The 16286-nt window shown below is 42.1% G+C and overlaps 1 protein-coding gene across 3 annotated transcripts; it reads left to right on the plus strand.

The window, feature by feature from the left end:
- Window positions 1–328: 328 nt before the first annotated feature.
- Window positions 329–15147, plus strand: hdlbpb (high density lipoprotein binding protein b). 3 transcript variants are annotated; one of them, XM_077544240.1, is made up of 28 exons: window positions 329–427; window positions 1853–1931; window positions 2755–2856; window positions 3113–3264; window positions 3349–3564; window positions 3631–3837; window positions 5419–5634; window positions 6605–6811; window positions 7326–7433; window positions 7708–7812; window positions 7892–7970; window positions 8045–8184; window positions 8249–8353; window positions 8423–8536; window positions 8602–8688; window positions 8757–8888; window positions 8951–9169; window positions 10175–10396; window positions 10477–10695; window positions 10837–10978; window positions 11047–11174; window positions 11248–11352; window positions 11426–11560; window positions 11628–11771; window positions 12644–12823; window positions 13074–13190; window positions 13274–13435; window positions 14916–15147. In XM_077544240.1, the coding sequence occupies exons 3-28, from the start codon at window positions 2781–2783 to the stop codon at window positions 15006–15008; spliced, it is 3810 nt and encodes a 1269-aa protein (XP_077400366.1). In that variant the 5' UTR covers window positions 329–427; window positions 1853–1931; window positions 2755–2780; the 3' UTR covers window positions 15009–15147. The 3 variants fall into 3 exon arrangements, with proteins under 3 accessions (XP_077400366.1, XP_077400368.1, XP_077400367.1); XM_077544242.1 differs by lacking the exon at window positions 329–427 and adding an exon at window positions 431–559; XM_077544241.1 differs by lacking the exon at window positions 329–427 and adding an exon at window positions 436–1639.
- Window positions 15148–16286: the final 1139 nt, after the last annotated feature.

Below are 16286 nucleotides of genomic sequence, written 5' to 3' on the forward strand. Positions count from 1 at the left end.
GAATGCGACTTCCACCTAGCGTCCAAAACGGAAAATACGCGACAAATAAAGAATAACATCATTTTACGTTTACTTTGGACGTACTAATAATAGTTTTGATCAATGATCGCTTAGAGCTAAATCACAAAACAATAATAAGAAACATTATAAAAACAAAAAAAACTAACAAACAAAAAACAATAAGTTTGTGCGACCACTGGTTATACTATCATAATTGCATTAAAATCACATTAACCGGGGTCTATTTTATTTGGATGCTGTGGTGGCGTAAACATACTGCGGCAATTGGCTGGACCGTCTTCGGACCGCAGCGCATCTCGTCGTATTATTCCGCCCCGTCAGAGGAAATGCTCCTAGACCAATCACATCTGTGTTTACACCATCACCTGTCAAACTCCCACCCTCCGTTACATTTTCTCTCTGTAAGGTAGGAGACCTTTGCATGTTGTTTATTTACATTCTTATCAAAATGACAACACCGTGATGGATGCTCCACATCCTCCGCATCAGATAAGAAGCCGGTTCGCAGCCACAAAGAGACGCAGGCAGGGTTAGCAAGGTTAGCGCCACCGGAGCTAGTGCGCTGGAGCGAGCGAGCGATCGGGCTGCTGGCTGGTTTTGTTGTTATTGTTTTTAGCCGATCATAAGAAATGTATTAGCGCCTCATCGTCTCTGTAGCGACGTGGGTTATTTGAGCCATATTGAACATAAATAATAATAAAAAAATATATGTTAGATTTCAACCGGCATGCACGGAAAAGCCCCAGCTAGTAACGCAGTCGACCGGCTAGAGATTGGATTAACGCCCCCCCCCAAAAAAAAGAAAGGAAAAAAAATACTCATTAATGACCACTTTAGGAACACGGCCATTGTGTTGAAAGCCCCTCCGTCTTTCTTTCTTGATCAGAGAGCTCTGATGCCCATGGCTACATTGAACCCCGTTTATCCTCATTACCCATTGGTTGAACTAGACAAAGATATCAAACAGGAATATGCAAATTCTGTTATTGCCCAATATTATCACTCTGAAACTAGTGTCAAACTCAAGGCCCGCTACATCGCTTTATGTGGCCCATGAAAGCAAATCAAGAGTGTCAACTTCCATGATTCAAATTGTTGTAGTTAATGATGTTGAAATACTGCAAGCATTTTCCTGCCACCAAAACCCCATTTAACAATATTTGAACAGTGTTAATCTTGACTGCGGGTTTCAAAATTAGGTATCCATGTTGCGTAAATGGTATAATATGAGGTAATATAGGGTTTTGCTGTCATAACAGCCCTCTGAGCGAAGCCATGCTAACGTTTCATTACTGAAAGGCAAAATTAGTTTTGCCAGCCCGCATCTTTATCTTTAGTGCTGTGAATACATTGTGGCTTTCTATGACTATACACAACCCTTTAAGTGAGGAACAGAGAGCTCAAATGGGTCTGATTGGGTCATACAAAATGCAAGTCGAGACAGCCTTTTTGTATGTTAAGTCGAGTTCTTGTAGCCTGAAATATTGATATTTTTCGGCAGGTTCAGAAGACAGCGCATGACAGTTGTTGTTTTTTCCCCCCACAGTCCATCTATCTATTTTACAGTATGTAGCGCTTGTCCTCATTCAGGTATCAGGTGAGCTGGAACATGTGTAAGGTAAATATAAATACTATACAGGTTTTCAGCTACATGCTATGTAAATAAGGCACTTTGAAATCTATAAATGAAAACTACTCTGACAAGTACAAACTATCTAAAAAGTTACTTAAAAAAAAGGGACTGTGTGAGGATTTGCAGTATGTACCGGCTGTCGTGATTTAAAGTCGTTATGCTCCTCGTGTTTTACGTTTTGACCTGCTATACGTTCAGGAGCTGAAAGACAGACTCGCACTGAAGCGCCTACGGTAGCCTCTACCTGGACGGACTCTCTGGCAATTGACCTTTGCAGGTAAAACTCTGCACCTGTGTTTTTGTTGTTAGAGATGCAACAGTTAATCGACAACTGTTTTGATAATCAATTAATTGTTTATCTTGTTGTCCAAATCCTTGGAATTTCGGAACAGTAAATTCTCAGATTTGAGTGTTTCTCTATGAGAGCGGACTGATATTCTTTGTGGTGTAGTCAAAACATCAGCTTTTACTTTGGGAAACAATGATCAACATTTTTTACACATTTTCTGACATGTTACAAACCAGTAACTAAATCATAATGTATTTGTTTGTACATTTTTTCCTTGTCAATTTGAAATCATGCATTTTTAAATACAGGAAACATTTTAAAAACAAAAAGGAAATGATTCTCTCGCAGCTGCTGAGATTTGAAGGCTTTTAAAAAATATAATAATTGCTTTTCAGACTATCACAAAACACAGCTGGCTAATTGGTGGCAGTGTGCTCCACTCCATTAAGCTACAAAAAATGTAAAGTGATCAATTGCCTTGTCAAACGTAACCAGTCGGGAACAAGTTTGCTTGTTACAAACTAATTACAGTGACTCTCGTTTGACTCGATCACATTAGCTAACCTGTCGCTCAAGAGAGGAGTTTGGCCAAATTGTACTGTCGTGGAGGTTTTCCCTCCTCTAGTCTGAGTAAGCTTTTCTAGCATGCTTTGCACACAGGTTTTGTCGTATCTGCTGGCTGTGTATGATTTCACTGCGTGCCTGTTTTTCGTGGTCATTTGTTTTCTGTCTGCCTTGTACACATGCCATAAAAGGGGTCTCAAACTTATTATATAAAATAAGTGGTTATGTCATTTTACTCTTGCCTCAGTGGAATAGCGGAAGAAGTCTTGAACTATGAGCTCAGTGGCAGTGTTGACCCCCGAGAGCTTTGCGGAGCACCGCAGCGGCCTGAAGGACCGGGAGATTACAGGTAATATTTTTGGAGGGCTGAGCACACCATTGGACTGGTCGCCAGTGAACAACCGTACGTCCACCCATTTTCTATTGCACTTCACCTCATAAGTGTTGAGGGTAAATGGAGCTTTTACTAGCTGTCTTTTACCCAAGTGGCCATCTTGGAGAGTCTGCTTTTATTTACAACTTGCTTGTGAATCGCACATATGTGACTTGCACCTCTGGTAAATATGTTGGTGTATTAATTGGTCTTCCTCACCTGTGTGGTGCAGGCTGTGTCCCGGAGGATGAGGCCTACATCCCCACCTACCTGGAGGCCTTCCCTCCGCTGCCGGAGAAGGGTGCGCCAGGGGAGAAGGCAGGGGAGGCGGCACCTGCGTGGGGGAGCAAGATCAAGCCCATTAAAGCCTCTGTCATCACCCAGGTGGGTTTGCAAACATTGGATACTCATGACTTAACCATAGGCTTTTAAAAAATAAGCAAGAAGCTGACCTGTGTTGTGTCGCAGGTGTTCCACGTGCCCCTCGAAGAGCGCCGTTACAAGGACAACAGCCAGTTTGGGGAGGGTGAAGAAGCAAAAGTGTGCTTGGACATCATGCAGCGGACAGAAGCCCACATTGAGCTGTCTCTGGCTAAAGACCAGGGCTTGTCCATCATGGTCACCGGCAAACTGGACTCTGTCATGAAGGCCCGCAAGGAGATTGTAGCACGACTGCAGACTCAGGTTTAAAAAAATAAATAAAAAATAAATCAGCAAAATGCCAGTTCATTACCTTCCCTGTGTCTCCAGGGTTCAGCCACTGTCATCATCCCCAAGGAGCACCATCGCTTTGTCATCGGCAAGAACGGCGAAAAGCTGCAGGAACTGGAACTGAAGACGGCTACCAAGATCGTTATCCCACGCCCGGACGACCCCAGCGCCAACATCCGCATCACCGGTACCAAGGAGGGTATCGAAAAGGCGCGCCATGAGATACTGCTGATCTCTGCCGAGCAGGTTGGACATTCTGAACGCCAACTGGCTGTGTTGGAGACATTATCGTTACTTGATAGCGAAACGCGAGCGAGATTCCACTGACCTGAGCTGAAACAACGGGTTGGAGGGAATGGGGGTGGGTTAGGGGAAGTGGCAGTAAACAGGTGTCTCACAGGACTAATAATCAGCTTTACCAACCGCTTTATTTAGGTGTGTGGGAGCAGAAAGGAATTACACATCTCCACCATCTCTTTTCAGATATGTTTATATCATATACACCCTTGCTCCAAAAATACAATATAAAAAACGGAATTTTTTTATATTATCTACAAGTTAAAAATATGATAAAGAAAAAAATTCCAACACTTCGGGGTACGCTCCAACCGCCTGTTTTAGCTAAAGATATTAACAAGCTTTCTCCGACAACAACAAAAAAACTTTCAAAAATATATAAGTTACTTTTATATACTGATAAAATGTCTTTACCCATCTCGAAATGGGAGACAGACTTGTCTATTGCACCGGAATCTGATTTTTGGATTCAAGTTTGTGAAAACGCATTTAAAATGACAAAACACACAAATTTACAACTTATCCAATATAAAATTATTCATAGAACATACATTACTCAATATATGATGAAGAAAATGGGACTCTCAGACTCCGACATTTGTCTCCAATGTTTACAAAACACTACAGACACTTATGTTCATGCTTTATGGTTATGTACTCCGGTTATGTATTTCTGGACTAAAGTCTTAGAAAAACTTTCCGCTATTTTGGACTGTAGGATACCTTTATCTCCAAACTTGTGTTTGCTAGGTGACCTAACAACAATTGACTTACCACATAAACAATTTCAATCTACACTTGTATCCCTTACTATCGCTAAAAAAACAATTCTTGTTAACTGGAAAAATAAACAAACTCTGAATATCGACCAATGGTCTAACCTCCTCATAAATCACATTTTAATGGAAAAAATATCTGCCTCAAATAAAAACCAAATATCAAAATTTATAGAAACATGGTTTACGTATATAGAATTTTTTAACCTAATTCTGGTTACTTAATTCTGTCTGTTAGCGAGAGCCACTACATCGTGATAACTTACATTGATGTTTCTGCATTTGGCAATTTATTATTATATTATATTATTAGTATGGGATTTTTTTTTTAATGGGCTTTAGGTGAACTGATGAATACACACACGCTCGCACGCACGCACGCACACACATACACATACAAAAAAATGTATATATATATATATATATATATATATATATATATATATATATATATATATATATAAATGTGTGTGTATATATATATATATATATATGTATATATATATATATGTATATATATTTAAAAAATTAAAAAAAAACATTTTTAATTTTTTTTTGTTTATTTTATTTCTTTTTTAAAAATGGAGAGCAATGATGATGTCAAATCGAATGAACAATACTGAGCTCTCCTTAAAAATTTTTTTTAAAAAAGGACTAATAATCAGCTAATCTAATAAAAACTAAACCAAAATGAAGCATAAAAAATAAAAAATAATAAAAAAATAAAATAACAAACCTGCTCTAAATCCATCAGGACAAGCGTGCTGTGGAGCGCCTGCCCCTGGAGAAGGCCTTCCACCCCTTCATCGCCGGCCCACACAATCGGCTGGTGCAGGAGCTGAGTCAGGAAACGGGCGCTCGCATCAGCGTCCCCCCGCCTAGCCTGCCCAAGGACGAGATCGTCATCACCGGGGAGAAGGAGGCCGTCGCCCTGGCACTTAGCCGCATCCGTGCCATCTACGACGACAAGGTGTGGAGATATGAGGACACATTCTCAACAGCTTATTTCAATCCAAGAACCAATGAAGTTGCTAAATATAGGGAGCAAATTGCAAAGTTGGCAACACTGATGTTGCTTTCATAAACTAGTTTCACTGTTCAGAGCCACGTCAGTGAAAGCAGTGCATCTCAGCTAGTTAAGTTCATTTCTACTAAATGATTGATAAATATTTCAGTTAGGAAAAAAAACTTAGATATGCATATGGTAGGTATGTTCAATTCATTTGTTATTGGTTCCCTGGGTTTAAAAAAGGTTGACAATGAATTGCAAAAAAAAAAAGATATTCTATAGACATTGAATGTGAAAAATTAATAGCTCGTGCTAATGGCATTGTTGAAATGTTGGAAAGAATCTAAATCACAAACAGTACTTTAAATAACCTGAATGAAGTGACCTTTCTGTTATTGGAAAGGTTTGAATCGGTTGCGAAATTTGCTAAGACAGGCTAAAATTACAAAAGGTCTTCATTATGGATTTTTGGGGGGAAATTCTGGGTAATTTGAAATTTTCAGAATATAAAGAATTGCTCTGAAGTTGTAACTGTTAAATAAATAAAGTATTAGGTCCACTTATTAAATTGTGACTTTGTCACGTAAGATGTTTAACATAAAAAAATGTAATAATTTTTGGAACGGGAATAATTTATTACATGTCCTGAATGAGTTTAAGTTTGCTGGAATGGTTTGAACAGGTAGTAAAATTTTGAAGAATATATTACATTAGGAGGACGTCTAATGGATTTTTTTTTCATAGACAACGAACATTTTTTGAATTTTTTTTTGCCATGATGCCGAGAACGACGTGAATATTTTAATGTCTAAATAGTCTTCACTGTAGGAGAAATGTAAGGCAAAAAAGTGACATAATACCAATCAAATGTATTTTGTGGGTGCAGAATATCATGTAAACACAATAATAATTTACTTTTCTAACCTAACAGAAGACAAAGACCACCACAATCTCCGTGGAGGTGAAGAAGTCGCAGCACAAGTACATCATCGGCCCAAAGGGCAACACCCTGCAGGAGATCCTGGAGTCCACGGGAGTTTCAGTGGAAATGCCACCCCTGGATTCAGGCTCGGAAACCATCATCCTCAGGGGGGAGCCTGACAAGCTGGGGCCGGCCCTCACGCAGGTCTACTCTAAGGTGAGAAGAGCAAATTGCAGGGGGTCCTCAGTTCACAACAGAGTTCCCTTCCATGGCAGCAACATAACCAGAAATAGAATTAACTCGGAATGTGCCGTAGTCTGTCACTAACAAGCTACTACTAGAAGATACAATTTCTGTAGGAATTATACATGCATGCTAAAGAGCTAATGCTAAATGAACTAAAATGCTGTGGGGAAAAAAGAAGAAGACAAAATTAATAATAAATTTAAATAAATGATAGAGGGACTTTTTTTTTTTAAATGTGTAAAAAATTATTTAATTGGTCTTAATCGGTGAATCTGATCAAAATAAATCAGCCTAAGTAGGAATTGGTCTAAAGGAAGTGTGTTGAAGTCATACATTTCAACTAAGAGATAAGCATTGGGGGAGCCATAGTTTGTTGTATATTAATGGTTTAAACTATTGACATAGGAAATGATGACGTTTTATGGAGGGCGGGGCATGAAGGCAAACGTCTGATGTTTTTTTCTTCTCCCAAACTGCTGCGCAGGCCAAGAGTGTGATGGTGGTGGATGTGATGGCTCCTGCCTGGCTGCATCGCTTCATTATCGGCAAGAAGGGACAAAATATCGGGCGGATAACACAGCAGCTACCTCGAGTAAGTGAGAATGAAAAATTAAAAAGCGTGTCCAGGTGGAGGGGAAATATGAACAGTTCCAAAAAACAGTAATACACCTTCAGAGTTCTGCTAGAAAGATGAAGAGGAACTTCTTCTTTTCAGTTTGACAATGACCGCACAGATATAGGTCACATGCTGATAGAGGTGACAAAAACCTGCTTCAAAAACATGAGCATCCGTCAACGAGAGGACGGACGGACAGACGGAAGCGTCCACCTCTACATGCTGATAACTTGCCGGTATGTGTGTTTAGGTTCACATCGAGTTCACCGATGGCGAGGAGCGCATCAGCCTGGAGGGGCCGACGGAGGAGGTGGAGCAGGCTCAAGCGCAGATGCAGGAAATCATCCAGGACCTGGTGTGTGGGGAATGTCCACTGTCCGCTTCCCTTTCTGCCATGTTCCAAGTCTCTCACTGCATCTTTTACGTGTTTCTAGCTTGTGAGGATGGACTACACCGAGGTGCTCATAGACCAGCGGTTCCACAGACATCTCATTGGGAAAAATGGCACCAATAGTGAGTATCACGCTAAAAAAACACAAAGACACACTTGGATTCGTCACGAGGGTCAACTCCCGGTTATTTTTCAGTCAACAGAATTAAGGAGCAGTACAAGGTGTCGGTGAGAATCCCGCAGGACTCTGAGCAAAGCAGCCTTGTCCGGATCGAGGGGGACCCCAAGGGTGTCCAGCTGGCTCGCAGAGAACTCATCGAGATGGTCCAAAGAATGGTGAGTCAAAGTTTACTGTGACAGATAGCGAGAAGGAGTGGAAGGAAAAAAATGTCACCTCCAGGAGAACGAGCGAACCAAAGATCTGATAGTGGAGCACAAGTTCCATCGGACGATCATCGGCCAGAAGGGAGAGAAGATAAAAGAAGTCCGAGACAAGTTTCCTGAGGTGAGGGTCTCTTGGACTGTCTCACTCCTTCAGGACTGCAAAATGAAGTCTAATCCAGTCAACCTCCAGGTCATAATCAACTTCCCTGACCCAGCGCAGAAGAGTAACGTTGTCCAGCTGAGAGGCCCCAAGAGCGAGGTGGAGAAGTGCGGCAAGTTTCTCCAGAAGATGATTGCCGACTTGGTACGACAGCAAAAAACACCCTCAAAACGGTGACTCGTGCTTGAGATGTCTTTGCCTGTATGCAGATCGAGAATAGCTTCTCGCTCTCGGTTCCCATCTTCAAGCAGTTCCACAAAAATATCATCGGAAAAGGTGGCGCCAACATTAAAAAGGTAAGGGCCAAAGATCTGTTGGAGCGCGTTTCGGCTCAAAACAGTCAACGTGACATCGTTGGCGACAGATCCGCGAGGAGACCAACACCAAGATCGACCTGCCCACTGAGAACAGCAACTCCGAGATGATCGTCATCACGGGCAAGAAAGGAAACTGTGAGGCAGCCAGAGATCGAATCCTTGCCATCCAGAGAGAACTGGTGAGTCTCAGCAAAGCAGCCTATTAACAGAGCAGTTCTCACTGATGTCTCTCTCCCTCCAGGCCAACATTAAAGAGACGGAGGTCATCATCCCGGCAAAGCTACACAACTCCCTAATCGGCTCCAAGGGCTGCCTGGTCCGTGCCGTCATGGAGGAATGCGGCGGCGTCCACATCCACTTCCCCGCCGAGGGCTCCACTTCGGACAAGGTGACCATCAGGGGGCCCGCCGGCGAGGTGGAGAAGGCAAAGAAGCAACTGCTGCAGCTGGCTGAGGAGAAGGTAGGCGACAAAGAAATCCAGACAAATGCTGATGATGGGGCTCAAAGTTCGATGGGTGAAACGCACGGAAGGGCCATCTATATGATCATAGCCTTACGCCCATTCATCCTTTCATGCTGAAAAAGTTCAAATAAAAAATAAATACAACAAAAAATACTGTATACTAAAACAGTAATTGCAAAACAAATACTGGGTGTTCCTGCGCATTTTGGCTCCTTGGGGGCAGTGTGGTGCCGTGCATCCATGATGTACACGCTTACAATGAGAACAGAAGAAAGTTGCGATTGAATTCTATTAAAATAACTTGTTTTTCACAAATTGGGAAATATTTGTGCCTTTGAGTTGTGTTATCTTACTTGTGGGTATGTGATTCCACAGCATTTGTGTGGGAATATTTGTTATTTGAAGGACTATTACTCCCGAAGTTGATGCTAACTTCCTGTTGGCATTTGAATGGGATCCCCCATTCACTTGCATTAGCATTAGCGCTAGGCTTGCGTAGTGTTAAAAACGAACCATGTTTTGTATTTCAATATACACTATGTAATTCTCCTTATCTTGTGTTTAATTTTATAGTTACCTCCAACTGGAGTGTCATTAAATAGCTTAAAGGACGCTTAGGAACGGCAGAATCACACGGATTCGCTCCGGGCTAGCTAGCTACAAGCTACATGGTGCATTTAGGGTCCTTTCACAACGTAGGAAACTTGTAAACACACCGCAGCGTTCTGCACATGAATCATTTTTCTTCGGTCGTTACATTTTAATGATCGAGAGAAGCCAAAATCGAAATAAAATGTACCTAAGATTCTTAAGGCAGAGTCTCAAAATGTCTGAAATACCAACATCTGGCAATGTTCAGCGTAAAGAGTTCTATCCTGAATTTTCAAGAGCAAATTTTTCAATACATCATGTTTTGTATTCTATATTGTGGGCACGGAGATGCCCAAAGTAGGCGCCTCGTATTGTATTAGTTTCATTTTATGTTTGGTCTCCTCCATTCAGCAAGTCAACAACTTCACAGCCGAACTCCAGGCCAAGGCCGAGTACCACAAGTTCCTGATCGGCCGCGGCGGGGCCAACATTCGCCGCGTACGGGACAGGACGGGCGCCCGCATCATCTTCCCGTCAGCTGATGACACCCAGCAAGAACTGATCACTATTGTGGGGAAAGAGGAAGCTGTTCGTCAGGCACAGAAAGAACTGGAAAACCTGGTCAAAAACCTGGTAATGGCCTTCACGTGGCTAGCTAGACTAGTTAGTTTACAATCACTGCCACCCGTGTATAATTTGAATATCCTCTCAAGGATGACGTGTTGGAGGATAGCATGGATGTGGACGTACGCCACCACCGCCATTTTGTGTGCCGCAGAGGCCTGGTGCTGCGGGAGCTGGCCGAGGAATACGGCGGCGTGGCCGTGAGCTTCCCTCGCACGGGGGCCAACAGCCAACGGGTGTCCCTGAAAGGAGCCAAGGACTGCGTGGAGGCCGCCAAGAAACGCATACGGGAGATCATCGAGGACCTGGTAGGAAGTGCTGACCAATCAAAATGGATTGGGTTAGCATGTTATGTGGGTAACCCCAACTACATGTGACCTGTGATCAAAACAACTTTTCCCCTCCTGGCGATTTCCAATGTTGTCGTCTTCTGTTCCTCCCATGAGCAGGAGTCCCATGTGAGCGTGGAAGTGACGATCCCGCAGCGCTACCACCGCGCCATCATGGGCCCCAAAGGTTGCCGCATTCAGCACATCACCCGCGAGCACGAGGTCCAGATCAAGTTCCCCGAGAGAGACGACGCCAGCGCAGGTTCCAAACGCGCCCGTCTCAGTTCTGCGCTTAGCGACGACCTTGACTGTTTTGAATCGTGGTCCAAGGTCAAGAGGCTTTGCCGCAGGAGAACGGTGATGTCTGTCCAGACGTGGAGTTTGTCCCCCGGAAGTGTGACGTCGTCACCATATCGGGGCGAGCTGAGAAGTGTGAGATGGCCAAAGCAGCCCTGCTTGTAGGTTCTGGGAGGTTTATTTGAACCCACATCCCTGGCTACGTCCATTCAGTTGTTTGTTTTCCTCCTTCAGGCCTTAGTGCCCATCACAGAGGACGTGGAGGTGTCCTATGAGCTTCATCGCTACATCATCGGCCAGAAAGGCAGCGGAATCCGAAAAATGATGGAGGAATATGAGGTTAATATTCATTTTAATGAAATAATATGGAGGTTCAGGTCCATATTCTGTGTGTGTGTGTTTGCACATGCAGGTGAACATCTGGGTTCCGCAGCCAGAGATGCAGCAGGATGCGATCAAAGTGACGGGCCTGGTAGCCAACGTGCAACGAGCCAAGCAGGGGTTGCTGGTCCGAGCCAAAGAGCTCCGGGCAGAGCAGGAGGACCGGGTAAGCGCGCATCTTTCCTCACCAAAGTCCTAATGTTCTCACACGGATTCGGGTTTCTTGGTCACAGGTGCTACGGAGCTTCAAGGCCACCATATCGGTCGAGCCCAAGTTTCATCCCAAGATCATCGGACGGAAAGGGGCGGTCATTTCTCAGATCCGAAAAGATCACGACGTCATTATTCAGTTCCCCGACAAAGGAGATGAACAGCAGGTGCGTTGCGTACTGATGTGGGTCCAAATCAGTGGCGGCTGGTGGAGTTTTCTCCACAGAGAGCGCTTTAACTTCAAAATCGTCGAGCAGATGTTTGAATGTCATTATCTTTGTCTTGTTGCAATGGGTTAATGTGTAAAAAATAAATAAATAAATAAGCCACATTTTCCTTACCAATTTTAAAATGTCTAATATCAATCGACCAATTCTTCCGCCATATTATGAACCAATTTAGATGACAAAAAGTATGATGAAAAACAAAATTACATTTTTACGGAAGAGGATTAGGGGCAGTGTAGAGAGAAAAACAGTTTGGCAGGATTCTCACCTTATTCTCAGATTTCTCACTTTAAAGTCAGAATTCTGACTTTATTCTCAGGATTCTGACTTTAAAGTGAGAATTCTGACTTTATTCTCAGAATTCTGACTTTAAAAAGAGTATTGAGTGAGAATTCTGACTTTATTCTCAGAATTCTCACTTTAAAGTGAGAATAATAATAGCACTAATAAAGTCACAATTCTTAGAATAAAGTCAGAATTCTCACTTCTTTAAAGTCAGAATTCTAACTTTATTCTCAGAATTCTGACTTTAAAGTGAGAATAATAGTAGCACTAATAAAGTCAGAATTCTGAGATTAAAGTGAGAATTCTGACTTTAAAGTCACAATTCTGAGAATAAAGTCAGAATCCTGCCAACCTTTTCTTCTTCTCTTCACTGGCCCTAATCCTCTTCCGTAATACGTAATACGAGTCAAGACTTTGGCTAAAACAAATTCCAAATTTGCTGCTAAAATCTAACACTGATCGGCCTCGCGACACCTTGTAATAAAAAGACATCACACTATTTTTCCTTTCCTTTCCGCTCATCTCAGGACCTGATCGTCGTCTCGGGATACGAGGGGAACGTGGAGGAGGCGTGTCAGGCAATCCGGCAGCTGGTGGCCGAGTTGCAGGAGATGGTGAGCCAAGACGTGCGTCTGGACCCCAGGACACACGCCCGCATCATCGGTGCCCGTGGAAAAGCCATCCGCAAGCTCATGGAGGAGTTTAAGGTTTGGCCGGGGGACTTGTACAGTGGGGGGAAATTAGCTCCACAGGATAGCTATTTTCTCTGGCTGCTTACTGATTATGGTTAGGACTGAGTAAAATAAAAATAAAAAAGATTTCTGCAATTGGTAATTTTGAGTGTCTTCTATTTTGGAACAATGGTACCAATGGTTGGTTGAAAAGAATGAAAACTCAGATGATTATTTCTCGCGCCGTGCGTTGCACTACCTTATCAACGTTTGTGGATGTTTTCAGGTTGACATCCGGTTTCCTCCGCCTGGCTCCGACGAACCCGACAAAGTGACGATCACGGGCCTTCCCGAGACGGTGGACAACGCCACCGAACACCTGATCAACCTGGAGGAAGAATACGTGAGAGACTTAAATCCTCCGTTGATAGGACGTGACAAGAACGGCGTCCGCGCGTCACGTTTACGCACCTGCGACTCTTGCAGATGCTCAGCGTGACGGAGACAGAGAGGATGGCGGCGTACATGAAGCCTCCGTCGCGCTATGGAGGAGGCGGGGCCGGCGCAGGGGGACCGGATGACGGCAGCGGGACTCCGGCGAAAGGCTTCGTGGTGCGTGACGCCCCCTGGAACGCCGCCGGGAACAAGGTGAGACCTGGCGGTGGAAGTGGGATGTGGGCGTGGTTAATTAAATGTTTAAAATGTGCATTATGTTACACAACCTTTTTTTTTCCTATCAGGTACAGTAAATGCAATACAATATCGCATTTACAGTATTGCAACATACCAGCCTGAAATACTGACGCGAGCTCGTTGACGGACCGGCAATGCCGAGCTCTGTATTTATTTTAGAGATAAACCGATATTATTTTTTCAGGACTGATACCAATACCTATTATTATTAGTCCAGGACACCGATAACCGATATTGGAGCCGATATTCATCGTCCAAAAGAGAAAATATTGGGTATCAAAATTTGAAAAAATACGAACTCCAGTGCTTAAAAAAAAAAATATATATATATATATATATATATATATTTATATGTTTGTTGACCAACTTTTATGGTTTGTTAAATATTGGAGTTAAAAAAAAAAACTTTAGTCAATAAACATCTTTGTTTTAAAAATCTAACAAAAAGTTCAGGGATCTGCCAGGAGTAGCATGGTACCGATAATTGGTCTATCCCTAATTTATGTATTGATTTTTTTTTAAAAAAAACTGTTAGGATTATTTTTAGGTACAATTGTTTGTTTAGAATTGCCCAAAATAATAGCTTAAATTAAATCGTAATATCAAGGGGGGAATTGTAATTTGATTATTTTTCAAAATAGTCCCACACAGGTGAGCTTTAAATGCCCCTCAGCAAAACAAAAACATACAAATGCAGTGAAGACAAATACCCACTATGTTTAAAAATAAAATAAAACAATAGTAAAACTAATCAAATCTAAACTAAAAAAAATAAAAATAAATAACAAACTTGATCTAAAAACTTCAAAATAAAAAAAAAACTATGATGAAAAATCCAAATTATACAACCCTTACCAGCTTTAGTCAACATCTTGAAAAGGTCTTTTGCTTTTGTTTTTGGGTTGATATGCATATTTGAGACCAGAACACTCTAGGACACAGAATCTGTCTCCTTCCTGATGGCTGGACATTCCCGTGGTGTTTATACTTGTATACAATATTGTATACAATAATTGGAGCCGATGAACGTAGCACTTTCAGGCATCTGGAAATTTCGGGAGGATTTGTGGCCAGTAAACCAGAAGCTTCTAAAAAAATATGTCATCATCATCTGCATTTCCCCAAATTGTTTAAAGACTCGTGTGACTGTATACTCCTGACTAAAAGAAATAAAAAATCATGAACATTTTGTTTTAAAAAAGTCCTTCTCTCATTACTTTAGCATTTAGCAAATACAAGTACATATAATGTTGGTAAAGGGAAAGTTAAGTAAGAAAAATAAACGTATCGTTATATGGTGTATGTAGGTTATACTTTTAAAAAAATCTTAAAATTATATTTTAAAAAATATCGGATTTACATGAGCCTGTCTGGCCTTTTGTATGCCCTAAAGAGAGCCCGGCTGGTCATATTTGTGTTGGTGGCTCGTTTCCAGGCCCCGGATATGAGCAGCGCAGAGGACTTCCCCACATTTGGGACGGGAGTGGCGCCCAAGTTGACGTCCGCCTGGGGCCCCAAGAAATTTTGAGAGACAACAGAAATCGAATTGCTGCTAAGTGCTCACCTTCCTTCTTCACATCCATCTTCCTTCGTATACTTCCCAAACCAGCCACTGCACATTCTGAGGAGAGAAATTCTGTTCTCCTCCTTTTACCTGACTACACAAAAAAAAAAAATGGGGGGGGGGGGGGTGGGGTTAATAATGTCGCACTGAAACCTTGGGGGGGTATACACAGACTGCCACAGTCTCTTAAACTCACTGCTGTATGATAAAAGTCTTAGCATTCTTTCCCGTGGTTGGCTGCTAATGGAAAGCCTTTTAAACATTTATTAGATATCCTTGATATCCATCTTAAGGAGGGCTACTCGTTCCTCTTTGAACTATTAAAACAATTCAGTAAACTAGAAGAATACTATATGAATAGACACAAGTGGTTTCCTTTGACTTTCCCCTCAAATTCACCGCAGTGAAAACAAAATATAGTATACATAAAGAGTGTACACACGTGAAACATGTTACTTTTACATAAAGTCACAGAAACAAAGTAAATAGAAATAAATACCTCATTGGCTGCGCCTGCGCATCACAGGTGCGTTCTAGCCACTCTCAGCTTTTGTGACCTCTATGCTAACGGCTAACGTAGCAAGCTGAACAACGTGAGAGCAGACCAACAGGATTTACATGTTTCAAAATAAAAGCTCACAAGGAAATACCATTGTACTAGATACCTTACACTGAAACACATCATTCTGACAGTATGTTCACTAGTTGTACTAGCAGCACATGGTTGTACTAGTGCAGTCTTGTCTCACTCGTAGCATTGTCGTTGCCCTACAAGCACCTTAAGCTGGATATCAAAAATATCAAATAAATGCTATTGCATAACTTTGTGTAGAAATTCTTACAAGGCAAACCGGCTGCTGTAGTTTTTTTTTAAAAAAAGAAGAAGAAAAAAAAAACACCCTGATGACAGACGACATCCTGCACTGATTACTTGTTGTGAAGGTTTATTTATTCTCAAACATGAAATGGAGCCATTTTATTTGGACTGTACTGTGATTTTTCTGTTTTTTCTAAAAGCGGCCGCTTGTAGCTTATGACGGACGTTCATCAGGGTTTGGGAACATGTTATCCACAGTTACTGTACGTCAACAAAGAGGTTTTTTGCTATTTTTTTAAAGTCAATTTTTTTGATCGTGGCGGCAAATGTTGCAGTGTGTGTGTGCGCGCGCGTGACTGCTTTAAGATGTATATTTTAATGAAGCTGAACCAAACTTTTACATGGTCTTTATATTTTTGTCTGAG

The sequence above is a fragment of the Vanacampus margaritifer genome, chromosome 15 (genome assembly GCF_051991255.1).
Source record: "Vanacampus margaritifer isolate UIUO_Vmar chromosome 15, RoL_Vmar_1.0, whole genome shotgun sequence".
NCBI lineage: Eukaryota > Metazoa > Chordata > Actinopteri > Syngnathiformes > Syngnathidae > Vanacampus > Vanacampus margaritifer.